This window comes from Hemicordylus capensis, chromosome 16 (genome assembly GCF_027244095.1).
Source record: "Hemicordylus capensis ecotype Gifberg chromosome 16, rHemCap1.1.pri, whole genome shotgun sequence".
In the NCBI taxonomy this organism is placed as follows: Eukaryota; Metazoa; Chordata; class Lepidosauria; order Squamata; family Cordylidae; genus Hemicordylus; species Hemicordylus capensis.
Window position 1 is genome coordinate 12109580 of NC_069672.1, and position 16502 is coordinate 12126081.

The window sequence follows — 16502 nt, forward strand, 5'->3', positions numbered from 1 at the left end:
ACCCCGCATGAATACAAAATTCCTTTCCGGGACAAAAGCTCTCTCCTGATTTAGGTGGAGTTATTGAACTACACTTGTGAGCCAAACACATTAACATTAGCACTGCAGCTCTTGCCACAATTAAACATTCTAGTTGTAGGATCCCTAGTTAAGCCATTAGGGATCCTAGTTGCTGCATCCCTAGTTAAACAACTAGGGATCCCAGTAAAGTGTCTCTTTACTAGGAACAACTAGGGATCCTAGTCAAGCGTCCTAGGTGCGACAGGTGGTGTCTCTCAGTCCAAGATGAGAAGGATAGGGGTGTGTGTGTGTGTGTGTGTGAGAGAGAGAGAGAGAGAGAGAGAGAGAGAGAGAGAGAGAGAGAGAGAGAGCGCACATTGTCACGGAAGAGTAGCCTTCTAAGGTTAAAGCTGGAGATCTGGGGGGTGGCATGCAAGTTGAATCTTTGCTTAACATATTCTGAGTTTCAGAGCTACTATAGGTTTGAGTTCTACCCAGTGTTGTCTTGGGCAAGTGCCTGCCACTCTAGACTGATTAACTGATTGATTGATTTAACTTTAGCAGAACGTTTAGATGTAGCTTGAAATTTGGTTGTCCTTGGAATTCAAATTACTGTCTGGCATGCAGACTAAATCCCTCCTGAAAATGCCTATGGAAATTAAGTAGAGTTACTCCAGTGTAGTACTACTGAGCAATGTAGTCTGGAGGTCAGCCACGTTATTTATATTTGTTTAGGAAAGTCATATTCTGCCTTTCCGATTCCTAGAAAAATGAGAAAAACGTGGCGGTTTACAAGATTTTAAAAGAACACATGTAATAAAGCAGAGCTGCCTAGAACAGTAAAACAAATGAAAATCAGAAACGCTAATCCTCCCACCATAAAATATATTACATCACGATTGCAGAACCCGGCCAAGTCACAAAATCCACAGCAACCATGCCAAAACACCTGGCAGTTACAGCACGGTTCGGCTTGATAAGCAAAATTATGATAGCTAGCAATCCAGATTCTGTACAAGATAGCATGCTGCATGCCGAGTTCTACATAAATGACCACTCAGGGCGGTGATAAGATCTTTATTAATCTCTACTTGAATGCACAGTTTTAATAACCTGATCTCAGCCTAATGATAGCACTCTGCACACAAATCTTAGCCATTGCGGTTTCTGGGGAAATCTATTCCCGAAACAGAAAGCAATATGGTGGAGACAGATTAGACCAGAGGTAGGCAACGTTGGCTCGCCATCCTTTGTTGAACTACAACTCCCATCAGGCCCCGCCACAAACGATTGCGGTGGGGGATGATGGGAGTTGTAGTCCAACAATGGCTGGAGAGCTGAGGTTTCCCACCAATGGGTTAGAGGCAGCCACAGTGTTACTGCAGAAACCTGGCTTAACAAAATGGCCGCTGTGCCCTGCAGTTGGCAGCTGGGTGGTTCTTAAACTGCACGTTGTATGTGAAGAGGTGCTTCCGGAAGCAGTTGGCAGCTTTCTGATCACACTCGCAGACGAGCTTCTCACAACGGTCCCTTGACTTGACTGCGGAGAGAGACGGGAGAGTGTCATTCCAACGGGCTGCCCTCTTTACACACACACACACACACACACACACACACACACACGCCCATTCATCAGTTTTGGGTTAGAAAGATAGTGAAAACCCTGTTTGCACCCTGTTATGTATGTCAGAAGCTGCTTCCTACTGAGCCAGACCTTTGGTTCAGCTCGCTCAGTATTGTCAGCACTGACTGGCAGCAGCTCTTCTGGGTTTCAGACAGGAGTCTTTCCCTATCGGGAGAGAGCACAGATTGAACCTGGGACGTTCTGAACACACAGAAGATGTTCTAGCACTGAGCTACCGCCTCAATGTGTTTAAATGAAGCTGCCTTCTTACTAAGTCAGACCTTTGGTCCAGCAGTATTGTCATCACTGACCGGCAGCAGCTCTCCGGGGTTTCCGACAGGAGTCTTCCCCAGTTCTGTCTGGAGATACCAGAGCTTGAACCTGAGACCTTCTGCATGCAAAGCAGCTGGCCAACATTTGCAAGTTCTGACCATCTCACTGGTCTGAGACCTGCAACTCACCGCATTTAATTTTATCCCTCTGGGCATAGAATCGGTATGTGTGGATTTGGGGGTTGCACCCGAACATCTCTGCCTTGTTGTAGCAGCAGTCATGACTGTGGCAGCACCTGAGAGTTAGATAGGGAAACACTGAGACATTTCTGACAATGCATACCGATATACATACAATGAATATTTATATACCATTTTCCAACAAAAGTTCCCAAAGCAGTTTACATAGATATAAATAAATATTGATAGCTTCCTGTCCCCAAAGGACTCACAATCTAAAAAGAAACATAAGATAGACACCTGCAACAGCCACTGGAGGGATACTGTGCTGGGGACGGATAGGGCCAGTTGCTCTCCCCCTGCTAAATAAAGAAAACCACCACTTTTTAACTCATTGTTCAGTTAGCAAAGGATGCATAATGTCAGCTGTAGTGGAAGGAATGGAAGGAATCTGTGTTTTGATTGCTGACCAGAAGCAAAACCGTAAACAAATGCAAACATTAATCAATATTTACATACCAATCAACCAGCCACATTGGAAACAAATTAACAATAACACAGATTAAAACACACTCCCATTTTCTTTCCATGTCTATTAGGCTTTTAGTTCATAATTTTAAAGCTTTAAGTTTTGAGAGGGTTTTTTCTGTATTTTAAATTGTTTTAATAGTGTTAATTGTGCAATGGTTGTGTTTTTAGATTGTGAACAGCCCAGAGACTTACATATGAGGCAGTATAAAAATTAGGGATGTGCAAATCAATTTGAATGTGAATCAATTTGACTCAAATCTGGATGATTTGAGTGATTTGAATTCGTATTGAATCACCCCTTAAAAGGGCAATTTGATTTGAATTTCTGAAATTCGATTTGAATTCGATTTGAGAGCCTGGGCACCTTTTCCAAACCATTCAGGCCTCCTGATTGGTTTAAAAAACAGGTACCAAATAGGGTTGAATTGATCTGAATTCAATTCAAATTCGAATCAAATTTTTGGATGAGGTTCGAATTTGATCCGAATTTGAAACAAATTTTTGGAATTCGGTTTGAAATCAAAATGAGATGTTCGTGCACATCTCTAATAAGAATGTGCTAAATATTTCCAGCACAGAGAGAGGAAATGCAAGACGGCATCACGGGTGAGCCTCACCTGTCGATGGAATCCACGGGAAATCCTTGCGTTCCTGGTCCACAGTGGCAACCGTAGCTGCTGAAGTTGGCCAGGCTGTAGTTGATGGTGCTCAGACGGATCATTTCATCAAACTGAGGGGCGATGCTGATCACAGGAACAGCGACTGAAATAGCAACCATCAGAGGTGAGGAGGAGCCGAAAAGGATACAAGGTAGCAATTGATTCAAAGGAGCACGCGGTGACAGGGTGGAGAAGGGCAATGACTGAGATGCCACCAGCTGAGCCCAACCCTTGTTCCATCGAGCTCAGTACGGTCTACACTGACTGGCAGCAGTTTTGGACAGGAATATTTCCGAGTCCTACAAGGAGATGCTGCCAGAGAAAGAACCTGGGACCTTCTGCAGGCAAAGCACAGGCTCTTCCTCTGAGCTACTGTCCTTCCTCATAACACATTGCTGCATAGGAAGCTACCTGCTGAATCAGGCCCTTGGCCCTCCTAATTCAAGAATTGTCTACTCTGACTGGCAGCAGCTCTCTAGATATTTCAGAGAAGGGTCTTTCCGAGCCCTACTTGGAGATTCCCATTTCTGAACCTGGGTCCTATTCCGTGCAAGCCATTTGCTCTAACATGGTTGCCCCTGCTGAACATATGAAGTACCACTGTCCCTCTAGGGTTTCAGACCAGGTCTTTCCTATCCCTACCTGGGGCTGCTAGGATTTAATCTAAGACCTTCCATGTGCAAAACATGCAGAAGATAAGCTCTACCACGGAGTATGAAACTTCCCTATTAAAAAAGAGAAAGCCAAAAGAACATATGAAGCTGCTGCCTACTGAGTCTGACCCTTGGTCCATTTAGCCAAGGGTCAGCACTGGCTGGCAGCACTGACTGGCAGCAACTCTCCAGGGTTCCAGATGGGGTCTTTTCCAGCCCTGCCAGGAGATTCTCGGGACTGAGCCTGGACCCTTCTGTTTGCAAGCTTTGACACTGAGCTACAGATGCTCCTGATTAAGATATGAAGATGGACCATTGGTTCATCTAGCTCGGTATGGTCACCACACCGACTGGCAGCACCATTTGATCATTTTGGATCAGCTCCTAGTTAGCCCTGGACTGGCCTGTTGCCTTGTCACCACTATAAAAAGAAAGATTCACTTACTGCACGCAATCACCAATGCAAAGGTAATCATGTCCTTCATTTGGGCCATGGGGCAAAAGAGATCGACTGAGGTCTTGCCTTCCCACAGCTGAGACAGTTCTTCACTCTTTCCCTGAGTTTTCCACTTGCCTTTATATGCAAGCCCAACCAGATGTTTCTGTCTTACTGTACCACCCACCCCGTTACAATAATTATACTTGAAAACCAAAGCCAAAACAAAGCTGGAAACCACAATTACCTAATCATGGGCACTGAACACATCAGGATATTTTTATCAGTGGGATGTTGCTAGTGCAACCTGTCCCGGCCTAGTCTATACCAATGACTATTGCTCATTCTTTTTAAAGCTTGCAAAATGTTTAGAATTACTAGTGGTACTTCTTGGAAAGATGGACTCTTGTTCCCAATATTATGGATAACACTAAATCCAATTCTGCCAGGGGTTCTCAAACGTGGTGTAGTGATCAGCCTCCCCTCCCCCTAAAGAGTTAACTGGAAGTGAACCCTGTCTTGACTGACAGGCTGGTGATCTCCAGGGCTCATCCAATCAGCACACCAGGTGGGTGGGACATAGAGAGCTGTTGCCAGGAAGAAGGGAGTTCCTTGTTAGAAGAAGCTAGGCTGGAGGTGCTCAGAAGGACATGTGGCCATGGAAGATGACTGCAGGAGAATAACTCTTCAGGTCCTTGAAAGACAGGAGGGCAGGAAGCTTCAATTTTCAACGGGAATTTGGTGAGTTCAAGAAAAAAGGAAGCCAAGGTTAGTGGCTTCAGAAGTTTAGGGCAGGAGAAAATGGTTTAGTAAGAGTTTGCGTTAGAATTTCTGTTTCTTTGGTGTGTGCTTTTGCATATTCCTGATTCTGTTCGATTATTGTTTATCTATTTTTGTAACCCTACTAAGTATTCTTAACTATATCTAAAAGCTAGAAGTCTCAGTTGGAAGCAGTCTGTACTATTTGAATAAAACTGTTTTTTTAAAAAGTTCTTTTAGGGACATAGAAACATAGGAAGCTGCCATATACTGAGTCAGACCATTGGTCCATCTAGCTCAGTATTGTCTATACAGACTGGCAGTGGCTTCTCCAAGGTTTCAGGCAGGAGCCTCTCTCAGCCCTATCTTGGAGATGCTGCCAGAGAGGGAACTTGAAACCTTCTGCTCTCCCCAGAGGGGCTCCATTCCCTGAAGGGGATATCTTACAGGGAATATCTTCTTTTTTTCAAGCCTCTCTGAGTTGGTTTTTAACTCAGGAAAGTGGGGGGGCAAAGGAGGACTTCTCTGGTGCAAACACGCCCTTAAATGTTCGGCAGTTATCAGCTATCCGTTTTCTCACCACATGTAGTATTGCATGTGAAAGATGTTTTGTACTTGTCCAAGAGCCAAATTAAGAGAGTTTTTTCTGGGTTATCCCACCCCAAGCACAGAGAGTTTCTGTGGCCAAAAGGGGTGTTGGCGGCAGCATTTTGAACCTACCGATAATACAGAATGGTTTTAGGAGCTAGGCAGGCAGCTCAGCAGGGATGATTCAGCATTTCTTCCCCTCACGTGAGTGTGCTCTGAGACAAAGGCTTTAATCCGCTACACATGGGTCCCCAGCTTCATGTTAGACTACAACTCCCATCATCTCCTGCCCACATGGCAGGCGTGATGGGAGTTGTAGTCTGACAACATTTGGGGGCTGTGTTTGAGAACCCCCTGAATGACACAATCAGTAATGTGATGGCTGACTAAATCACACAACGGAAGCCCTACTGAAGTGGAGTAGTCCTAGAGAAACTCCCGAGTAGTACTGTTAAATAACTTACTCTGCGTGATGTAGGCCTCATTTGTATAATTATAGTTACAGAGGTATTCGGTAGGTCCTCTTTGGTTTTAATTGTGCTGAAGCTTTTGCTTATTTGTTTTGTGTGTTTCATATTTTATTGTATCGTCGTATTTTCTGAATCATGCATTGTATAGCATTGTATTGTATTGTAGGCACTACGTCTTTGTTATGTTATAGATGAAAAAATCAGAAGTTGTTTTTTAAGCAGCAAAATGGCTGCTGAGTAGCAGGCATGTTGAACAGCTGGCCTGGTTGTCGTTCACCTTCATATGCCCATGTTCACCTTTTACCTTTTGGTTCCCCCATTTTTCTCCCCATTGTTAAACATGGTGGTACATAGAAATATAGGAAGCTGCCAACCTGAGTCAGACTCTTGGGTCATCTAGCTCAGTCTTGTCTGCACTGACTGGCAGCGGCTTCTCCAAGATTTCAGCCAGGGGTCTTTCCCAACCCAACCTGGAGATGCTGCCAGGGATTGAACCTGTGACCGTTTCCATGCAAAGCAGGGGATCTACCACTGAGCTATTGCCCTATCCTGAACATACATCTGTAAGCAGAGGGGCTGAGATCACGAAAGAAAGTGGCTTACCAATGGCAGCCTAGTGAGCTCACAGCCATGACTCAACCTAGAGAATTCGTGGCTCTGCTTCTAGGTCATTACATCACTCCAACTGCATCAGTGACTGAAATCATTTCATATCACATAATTCCAGAGTGGTGTGTCTTTCCTGGGTGTCAAAGGGAGGAAGGTATCAAGAGAAAACAAATTAACAAGACCTCTGTAGATCTCTTTTGCTCAATGGCCCAGATGAAGGACATTGTTATCTTCACACTGTTTTGTGTGTGCACTACAGGTCGATCCAGAAATTATCCAAGGCAAGACTACAGACCAGCAAAGGAACTGTTCAGGACAATACTACAGGCTGATGCAGGAATGATGCAGGACAATACTACAGGCTGATTCAGGAACGATCTAGGACCAGACTACACGCTAATCCAGGAATGATCTATGTCAATACTACAGACTGATCCAGGAATGATCCAGGACAAGACTACAGGTCGATTCAGGAACGATCCAGGGCAAGACTCTGGGACGATCCGGGAGCAGTCTTTTGCAAGACTCCACATTTGGTTTTTAAAATTCTGATTTGACTTCTTACCAAAAAACGGACAATCCCTCTATTCCCTTGTTAATTACAGGTTGCTGTGATGAATCATGGAAAGGAATGGGACAGGTTGATAATAACAGGTTGCCTCCTTTTCTATTTCTATCTACTGGTGATCAGTGGGTCTAACGACAACAAACACCGATACAAAAAAATGAGCAGGTCTCGGTGTTTTCGTCAGCTGAGATCATGGCCTTTTCTGAGCAGGAGAAATGTTGAGCAACTATCAGGCGTAAAGGTAACCAGTCTGTAATCAGAAGGAAGTGTTTGACTAGAGGACAAGATTTGGATCATGCTTCAGGGTCTCTTCCTGAAGAGACCCTGAAGCAAAACAGTTTTATCTCTGCCCATCAATTCCAGCAACCGGTCAAGGCAGTTGAGGCTCTCAAGGCAGAAAAACAGTCAAAGAGTTATAGGAGGTCTGGACATCAAAACATTGAGAAAGTCCTAGAGCAGGAGTGACGGTTTCATGAGTGTTATATCATGCAGCCAGGTCCCGGGTATTCAAAGACTGGCATGCAAAAGTTTCAATTAGTCCATGAGATAACTAGGGCAGTCAGTCTCATCTGGGGGCGGTTAATGCTCATGATGATTTTTAAAAAGTTCTACACCCCTAGAGATGGGAAAGAACGTGGCCCAGTCCAGTTCATACTTGGACTGGCTGCCTTTTTTTGAGGCCAGTCTGGTTCGAGTTCGAACCGGTCAAACCAGGCTGGTTCAAATTGAACCTGGTTTGATCCAAACGGTTCTGCACACCTGTAGCAGATGAGCATTCCATTACAACAGATCCCTAAAAGGCCTGAGCAAGTCACCCTTGACGCCTGAAAGAATCTAAAAGTCTGCAGCAAATCAACTCCCGTAGGACCCCAGATATGGGTGCCCCCACAGAAAAGACCATGCTGGCTTCTGACTAAATTACTCAACAGAAGTCTTGTTGAAATTGATAGGACCAGTTGGTCATGGCTTCTTGCTGGGTTTGTGGGCTTCTTTGGTGGTGGTGGGATTTGGTGGCCCATGTGGGCAACAGGATTCTGGACTTGATAGGCCTTTGGTCTGCCTTGGAAGGGGTCTTTTTGACCCAATTCCATCTCCTCTGCCCCAGTTCCTAAGATGAGGAAGCTGGTGGCAGGAAGCAGGGACTGATATCTCGACTAAATTACCAACTGTATTAGCATTTGAGAGTACAGCCCATTGTTGTGTTCATTACTATATTATTATGAGGCATTAGAACAAGTGCTTTAGCTGGGGATTCCCCAACCCCACATAACTCAGGGGGATTTACGGTGTGTACACATCATATGGCATTACATCATTCAGACCTGACTCTACCATCTGGATCAGCCACATGCCTGCAAGTCCCCAGGTAACCTCCAGAGGATGCTGTTTATAGGAAGTTGGAAACCGCGTGTGCTCCACTTCCTTTCGGTGCCCTCTTGCCTTTCGTCGTTTCTGTAGAAGGAAACAAAGCATACTTTCGTGAATTTCGTCAACAGAAACCGAACACAATGAAAACCGAACCCAACTTGTGACAGTCCAGGAAGCTTCCAATGATGTAGAGCCCACAATGCCTCGCATGGACGCGAAGTTGAGACGGAGCATTGTGGGCCATCTTCCCGCGGATCGGCCCACCGATTTTGGGGGGTTGTGTAATAAGCTTTCCTTCCTTTCTTAAGGGAAGCCAGAAGCAGGATTTCCTCCACATGAGGACAAGTATCATCGAAGTAGCTGAAGATGAAGCAATGTTTCCTTGAGTGGTGGGTAACTTGAAGGCATTCTGCATGTTATCCGAAAACAAAGGAATCCAGCACTCTATTTCCTGAGGCAATTGTCCCCGAGAGCTGGGACAATTGCCTTAACAATTTCAAACATTTCCTGTTTCCGCAAGCGGTGGTTTATTATGGTTCTTATTGAGGACAAAATGACGACTCCCTTTACTAGATTCTTCTGCCCCAAACAGGCCTTTGGGGTCACACAGAACGTCGAAAGACAGGCCATGAGATCGGTGAAAGGCCTAGGAGTGTGTGTTCTTTTTCCGTGCTGTGGTAATTGCTGAGGTACTCCTCACTGTGAGTCACATCTCCATGGGGACCACTGGGAGGAACTTTTGGCTGTTCCGGAATGTTCCGAGAGCTCTCGCTGAGGTCAATATTTTTCGGTGTCCTGATGGCTTTTGTCCAACATGGGAGCCGAATTGATTTGGTCATAACTGGTTTCTTGGGCCTGGTTCAAACGATCGTTCAGATTTCAATTTAACGAGGGCGACGGACATGATCGTGGTGGTGTGAAACCCACACCAAGGTGGGAATCTCAGATTCGCCTCGGGCCACAAGCCACCTTGGCGGCATTTCGCACAAGCACGCTAATGTCGATAACCCACATTAAATGTAGATTTGAATGGCCATGTGAGCTACACTTTCAAATATACAGTTGCCAAGATGAAGGCTTTAAGAGCAGCACAAATGCTTTCATACAGGTGACAAATTTTTTGTAATACTACTACTATGGATATTTATATACCGCATTTCAACAAAAGTCCCCAAACCGGTTTACAGAGAGAAGTAAGGATACATAAATAAAGATGGCTCCCTGTCCCCAAAGGACTCACAATCTAAAAAGAGACATAAGATAGACACCAGCAACAGCCACTGGAGGGATGCTGTGCTGGGGATGGATAGGGCCAGTTGCTCTCCCCCTGCTCAATAAAGAGAATTGCCACTTTAAAAAGGTGCCATGTAACTTCAATACTCTTTGATGCTCTCCTTTTTTTCTGGTGAGTGCCTCTTAACATGTACAATGCGAGGGGTGTGAAGGAGGAAGATCGCAAAGCCAACAACTAGTACTAACAAGACGGCCATGGGATATGAGAAGCCTAACCCTCTCCCAGACATGGAACATCAAAAAGATCTGAGTCTCTTCTAATAAAATCAGGGCTTAGAGACTAACTATTAGCTCAACACCCGCTGACTTTCTCTCCACTCTTGTGCTCTTGGACCACCAAGAGCGTTCTCCACGGCAAGATTTGATGTCCGTCTGCTGTGCTGGAGGGTAGATACAGCAAAACTCCTGACAATGAACGCACATGGCGCTCTAGTTCAGGGACCGTTGCAACAGTGGGGCATGGTTTACTTTATTGTGTCTTTTTTTTACTGTGTACAGTAAAACCAGTACAAGTATGGGCCCTCAATAAAAAGCTGCAGTATATAGTGCACGTGTTACCCGAATCTGTGCCTGAGCACAGTGAAAGTTTAGGCACCCCTCAGAAGCGGGAGGGGTTGTGACTGTCTTGAGGGAGTATTCTACAAGCTGATATATGTTCTGCTTGTTTTGTTCAAGCCCTCCATCCCCACTTCATTCCCCCTAGCTCCACCCACCTGGTTGTCTGTTAAATGTCCTCTGAGTCTGCAAACATTCTGTTCCACTCAGTCACATTGGGCTGTTTGGGGTGGGTTTTATTTTTGCCCCCTTTGGTTTTTCCCTTCAGTTTTTTTGTGTTAAAACAACACACACACACACACACACACACACACAGACACACACGTTTCATAGATTCTGCCAGTGCCTCCCTCTCGCCTGCAGGTGCCCCTGTTTATGTGTCCATAACCATTTCACCACGATGTACACAGGACATGTTAATATCAGTCTTGACTCACTTGGCAATGATTCATTTGAACTCGGCGTTCTAGAGATGGGCACGGTGACCTAGGATACCAATTGCTGGGTATCTGGTGATACTAAGTTTAAGGACATCAACAGCCAAGCCTTCTCGACACTGGCGCTTTTCCCAATTCTTAGTTTCCTTCTGGGTTTTGACATGCTGTGGAAATGTACTAAATAGGGCATTGTAATATACAGTAGAGATGAGCAAATGGATTCGAGCTTGAATCGATTCGAGCTTGAATCGATTCGAGTTTGAATCGATTCGAGCTCAAAATGGGCCATTTCAAGTGTTTTGAGCCCATTTATAAATGCCCTTAAAACAATGGGCCTGTTCTGAGCTCGAATCAAAATGACCCAGTTTTGAGCTCAAATCGATTCGAGTGGTTCAATCACCACTTTGAGTCCTGTTTTTCTGGGGAGGTGGAGGGAAGGCAGGATTCCGGATGACCAGAGTCCAGATCATGGGAGGGAAGGATAAGGGGGAGAACCCAAGCAAAATGTAAAGCGCAAAACAAACCAAGATTCAGAGAACATGATCTTCTGCTTCTCTTTAAATGTTGCGTAGGACTGGGAAAGACTCCGGCCTGAAACTTTGGCAAGCTGTTGCCAGTCAGAGTAGACAATACTGAGCTAGATGGAGCAAGGGTCTGACTCAGTAAATGGCAGCTTCCTATGGGGCTGTGACCCGGGGTAGAGTATCTGCTGTGCATACACAAGGTCCTGGGTTCAATCTCTTATGGGACAAGCATTTGAATTGCAATGGGAGTATTCCATTGTAACGTAATCTGCATGTAAGCCAGTGACTAGAGTAACATGTCATGCAAATTTAAATGTTTCAGTTATGAGTGTGTATGTATGTATGTATGTATGTCTATCAGAAACCTTTGAAGAGAGTTGCCACACCACAGGAGAAGCCCTGCGGCCTCCCATGAAAAAGATGCATTCTACAGCACCGAAATTTTGAAGAAGATTTTAGAGATATCCTTGGAAGAATATATGAACTTTCATTAATACTTTAAAAACACACTCAAAACATCGTGGTTGCCGGAGTACTGTTTATCTATTTAGTTCTTTCATTGGATGTAGTATATTGTTCTTACTTGCGTTGCTGAATACACTTTATATCTGATTTATCTATTTGCCTTATATGATTTATTTATTATTTATTTATTTAACATATTTTTATACCTCCCCAAACTTATGTCTCTGGGCGGTTTACAACAAGATAAAAATGAAAGTAAAGTATTAGTTCAAAACAAAACCAAGAAATTTAGAACACAACAATTTAAAATTTTAAAACAATATTCTAAAAACAACATTAAAACAATCAAAACATTTACTTATTGTAGCCACAGTCACTTCTCAAATTTGTGAAAAGAGAAATCCAGAAAGCTCAGGTCATTTTCTGATTGGTATTTTTTCCCTTTTCCTTTTTGGAAACACCAGAAGAAGCAAAAAACCAAGGCTTCTCAATATGCATGTATTTTATTGCACCAAAGTTTAGTAAGTGGGTTCATTCCTTTTTTTGTTTGGTTAACATCTGCCTGTATTGTCCTTATAGTCCCCTGCAATAATCGCCATAAACAGGTGTTTGATCATTTTGCAAACAGAGAAATGTCACAGACTGTACTTTTTGCAGTTCATAACCTTTGGGATCTCAATTTGTGTTTCTCCATAACCATGTTGATCTGCCTGTCTCGCTCTCTGGGTGGGTTCAGCAATTGCAGGCAATTGTGATTTATTTCACAGAGGTTTACTTAACAAATCTGGATGGGTGCCATAGACAATCATCCAAGCTTGATTGGTTTTGCATTTTATGTTTTGTTTGGGTTCTATCTATTCTCGTTCCCTCCTATGATCCAGACTTTTATTTCTCTGGGCGAGAGTCCTTTGAGGACAGAGCGACAGAACCAAATTGAGATTAAACCACCATGTGGATTCAGACATCACACTGGATGGAACTAACATATCAACTCAAACCTAGTTTTAGATCTCAGTCCACGTGCTTGAAATAAACCATAGTAGTAGGAGAAGAAACTATGGTTTATTGACCCTTAGAGATCTGATATAAAGCAGTTCTAACTATAATTTAGAATCCCCCCCCCCAATTTTTAATATAATTTTAAAACTCCCTCATCCCCATCGCTATCTTATCTGTCAATGGCTTGTGAACTCTCGCGAGAGCTGCCATGCATGGGATTAGCGATGGGTACATTTAAGAGAATTAAATATCTAGATATGGCTGTTCACTGAAAACGAGATCAAGGGAGTTTAAATAGAAAAAGAATAAGAAGAATATTAAGATGCTTCCCTTTCCCAAAGAGCATCACAGTCTAAAAAGAAATAGAAGGTAGACACCAGATGCTGTGCAGGGGTTGGGTAGAGCATCTGCTTTGCATGCAGAAGGTCCCTGGTTCAAACATCTCCAGGTAGGAAAGACTCCTGCCCTGGTGGGAAAAGACAGGTGGGAAAGACTCCTGCCCTGAAACCTTGGAGAGCTGCTGCCAGTTAGTGTAGACAATACAGAGCTAGATGAACCAATGGCTTGACTCAGTAAAGAGCAGCTTCAGATGATCCTTTTTGTGAGGGGTGGGGTGAGGGTGGGCTCAGTGGCAGAACCCCTGCTCTGCGTGCAGAAGGTCACAGGTTCCCTCCCTGGCAGCATCTCCAGGTAGGGCTGGGAAAGACTCCAGCTTGAAACCTTGCTGCCAGCCACTGTAGGCAATACTGTCTATTACCTCATCTTCTTCGGTTGGCCAACAATCCTCCATCCCAACTCTGGGATTCATCTCCAGCTCCTGCACAGCTCAGACCTTCCCTTTTGACCTGCCTCACCCCACCCTAGGCAAATCCAGTTCCAACTTCACTCCCCACTACAAGTTCAATCTAAGCAGCTCATCATTGGCTTGGGCCAAGTCTGGTGTTGCAGCCTCCGGGAAGACTCAATAATACTGCAGAGTCAGCAGTTGTCGGTGACTCTTCTTATAACTCGTATTGGCAGCCAACGTCGGTTCTTTGGAACCCTGGAAATTCCAGCATGATGTAATCAGTGGTGGTGTAAGTATTTCAAATGAAAACATCAAGGTGACCTACATTGGGCTTCTCGTATGATAGAATTCAGGTGCAGACAGTGGCAGGCAAAATTTTCAGAGTGAAATTTGGAGCGAAGGTTGGAGCTGGACTTGGAGCAAAGTTCTTCTCCAGCTCGGATTGAAATCTGAGTCGGAGAAGAATTCAAGGGCCATAATGTTTGCTTCAGTGTTTAGCAGCAGCGAAGAAGGCTAATTCCATGCTGGGGACTGCTAACCTGGCAAAGAGGCACCTTTTAACATGGCGATTCTCTTTATTTAGAGAGTAACTGGGGAGAGAGTAACTGGCCCTATCCACCCCCAGCACAGTACCTCCAGTGACTGTTGCAGGTGTCTATTTTGTGTTTCTTGTTAGATTGGGAGCCCTTTGGGGACAGGGAGCCAACTTATTTATTTATTACTTCTCTGTGTAAACCACCCTGAGCCATTTTTGGATGAGCGGTATAGAAATTGAATAAATAAAATAAATAATAAATAAATAGGGGTCACTAAGAAAGGGATTGAAAATAAGTCTTTTAACATAGTAATACCTATGTTGTGATGACACTTTGAAGACTGTTCTGGTCACCACACTTTTAACAGGATATTGTAGAGCTAGAAAATGTGCAGAGAAGGAGGACAACCAGAATCATCAGGGGGTTGGAGCGACTCCCCCTATGAGGAAAGACTGAAATGTTTGGGCCCTTTTAGTTTAGAAAGAGGGCAGGGGAGCAGGAGCGTAATAGAGGTGTACTACATTATGCCAAATGTGGATCAAGTGAACCCCTCTGCCCATTGAGATCATCTGGAGAGGTCCGTCTGCAGTTGCCAATGCCTCGTCTGGTGGCTACTCGGGAACGGGCCTTCTCCGCTGCTGCCCCAAAGCTTTGGAACGCGCGCCCTGCTGAAATAAGAGCCTCCCCATCTCTGACAACTTTTTAAAAGTCTTTAAAGGTGCATATGTTCACCCAGGCTCTCAATTCAATACCGTTTTAATAATGTTAACACTGTTTTAAGATATCATTTTAAAAATTTAAATGGTTGTAATGCTTTAACTTTTTGCCGTCCTTTATGTTAGCCAATGTTTAGATTTCTCGGTTGTCATTTATTTGTTCTGCTGTTTCAACTTCCGTGTTGTCATTTTTCTTGTAAACCGCCCAGAGTCGTAAGTTTTGGGCGGTATAGAAATATGTTAAATAAATAAAACAAATAATAAAATTAAAAAGGAGAACCAGTGTGGTGTAGTGGTTAGAGTGTTGGACTAGGACTGGGGAGGTAACCATTGATAGCCCCATAACTGTCTAGATTGTTGGCCATCACTACATACTGTGGCAGCTAATTTCATCATTTAACGACGTGTTGTGTAAAGCAGTACTTGCTCTTTATTATTTACTTACTAGATTTCTGCCCCGCTCTTCCTTCAAGGAGCCCTTGAGCCCTGTGTACATGGCTCCACACAACAACCCTGCGAGGGTCATTTATCCGCACAACAACCCTGTGAGGTAGCTCAGGCTGAGAGAGGTGGGACTGGCCCAGAGTCACCCCATGAATTTCATGGCTGAACGGGGATTTGAACCCACACCACCCCAGTAATACAATTTGATTTTATTACCATTCTTCCTTTCGTCTGTTACATGGGGGTATCCTCTACCCTCTGCAGCAGATGATGAAGACTGATTTTCTGGGTAAAGAACCACATGAGGTTCAAGCTCTATAGGGTTAGGAAACTGTCTTTGGCTTCTCGGAACAGAACCCCCTCTCAAATTATTGCATCTATCTAAGCTGGGTATATAGCCATGGGGGCAAGGCAGTTGGGGTGAGTGTAGTGAGGTGGGCGTGGCTATGGGGGCGTGGCTATCAGGGTGGGTGTGGCTATGGGGGCTGTCACAGAAGACCTGCACTTCTGAATTTGTGACTACACCACCACCCATGGGGAAAACCCAAACATCGCTTCTGTGCCGATGTTCTTGGACAAGAGTTTCTGTTCTTCCTCGCTTCTCGGCTTATAGATCTGGGAATGTTGGGGGCGGCTGTTGGGTGGGTCTGTTGATTAAGTGGTCAAGCTTTTGGTGATAATTGGCACCATTGTTTTCCAGGGAAAACGTTTAAAGGGGGATTAGACGGGCTTGGCGGCAGAGGCATTTGGGAGGTAGGCGTCACCGTAGCCATGGGGCTTGTTGGCGGCTATTTGGGCTTCCTTCTTAAAGAGTTATGAAAATTGTCAAGACAAGATTGACGTCGTCGTCACGTCACAGCTGAATTACGGTTAGGGATGTGACCAAACTACGGTTCGAAGCGCGGTTCAAGCCCTTTTAGGGAAAGTCAACCTGGAACTTTAAAAAAAAGGAGAGCAGGTAAGGCACAGGTAAGGATTCACAAAAGTTGGACCATTGTGTACACTCAAATGGTCCTGCATCTGCTCTTC

The 16502-nt window shown here is 44.5% G+C and overlaps 1 protein-coding gene across 3 annotated transcripts; it reads right to left on the bottom strand.

Annotated features, from left to right (window-relative positions):
• Positions 1-1091: 1091 nt before the first annotated feature.
• Positions 1092-9428, bottom strand: LOC128338584 (phospholipase A2 homolog otoconin-22-like). 3 transcript variants are annotated; one of them, XM_053281263.1, is made up of 5 exons: positions 8982-9428; positions 8672-8801; positions 3225-3369; positions 2086-2192; positions 1092-1540 (listed from the first exon to the last, which is right to left on the bottom strand). In XM_053281263.1, the coding sequence occupies exons 2-5, from the start codon at positions 8697-8699 to the stop codon at positions 1395-1397; spliced, it is 426 nt and encodes a 141-aa protein (XP_053137238.1). In that variant the 5' UTR covers positions 8700-8801; positions 8982-9428; the 3' UTR covers positions 1092-1394. The 3 variants fall into 3 exon arrangements, with proteins under 3 accessions (XP_053137238.1, XP_053137236.1, XP_053137237.1); XM_053281261.1 differs by having other exon boundaries at positions 8672-9428; XM_053281262.1 differs by lacking the exons at positions 8672-8801; positions 8982-9428 and adding an exon at positions 4365-4722.
• Between the last annotated feature and the right edge of the window lie 7074 nt (positions 9429-16502).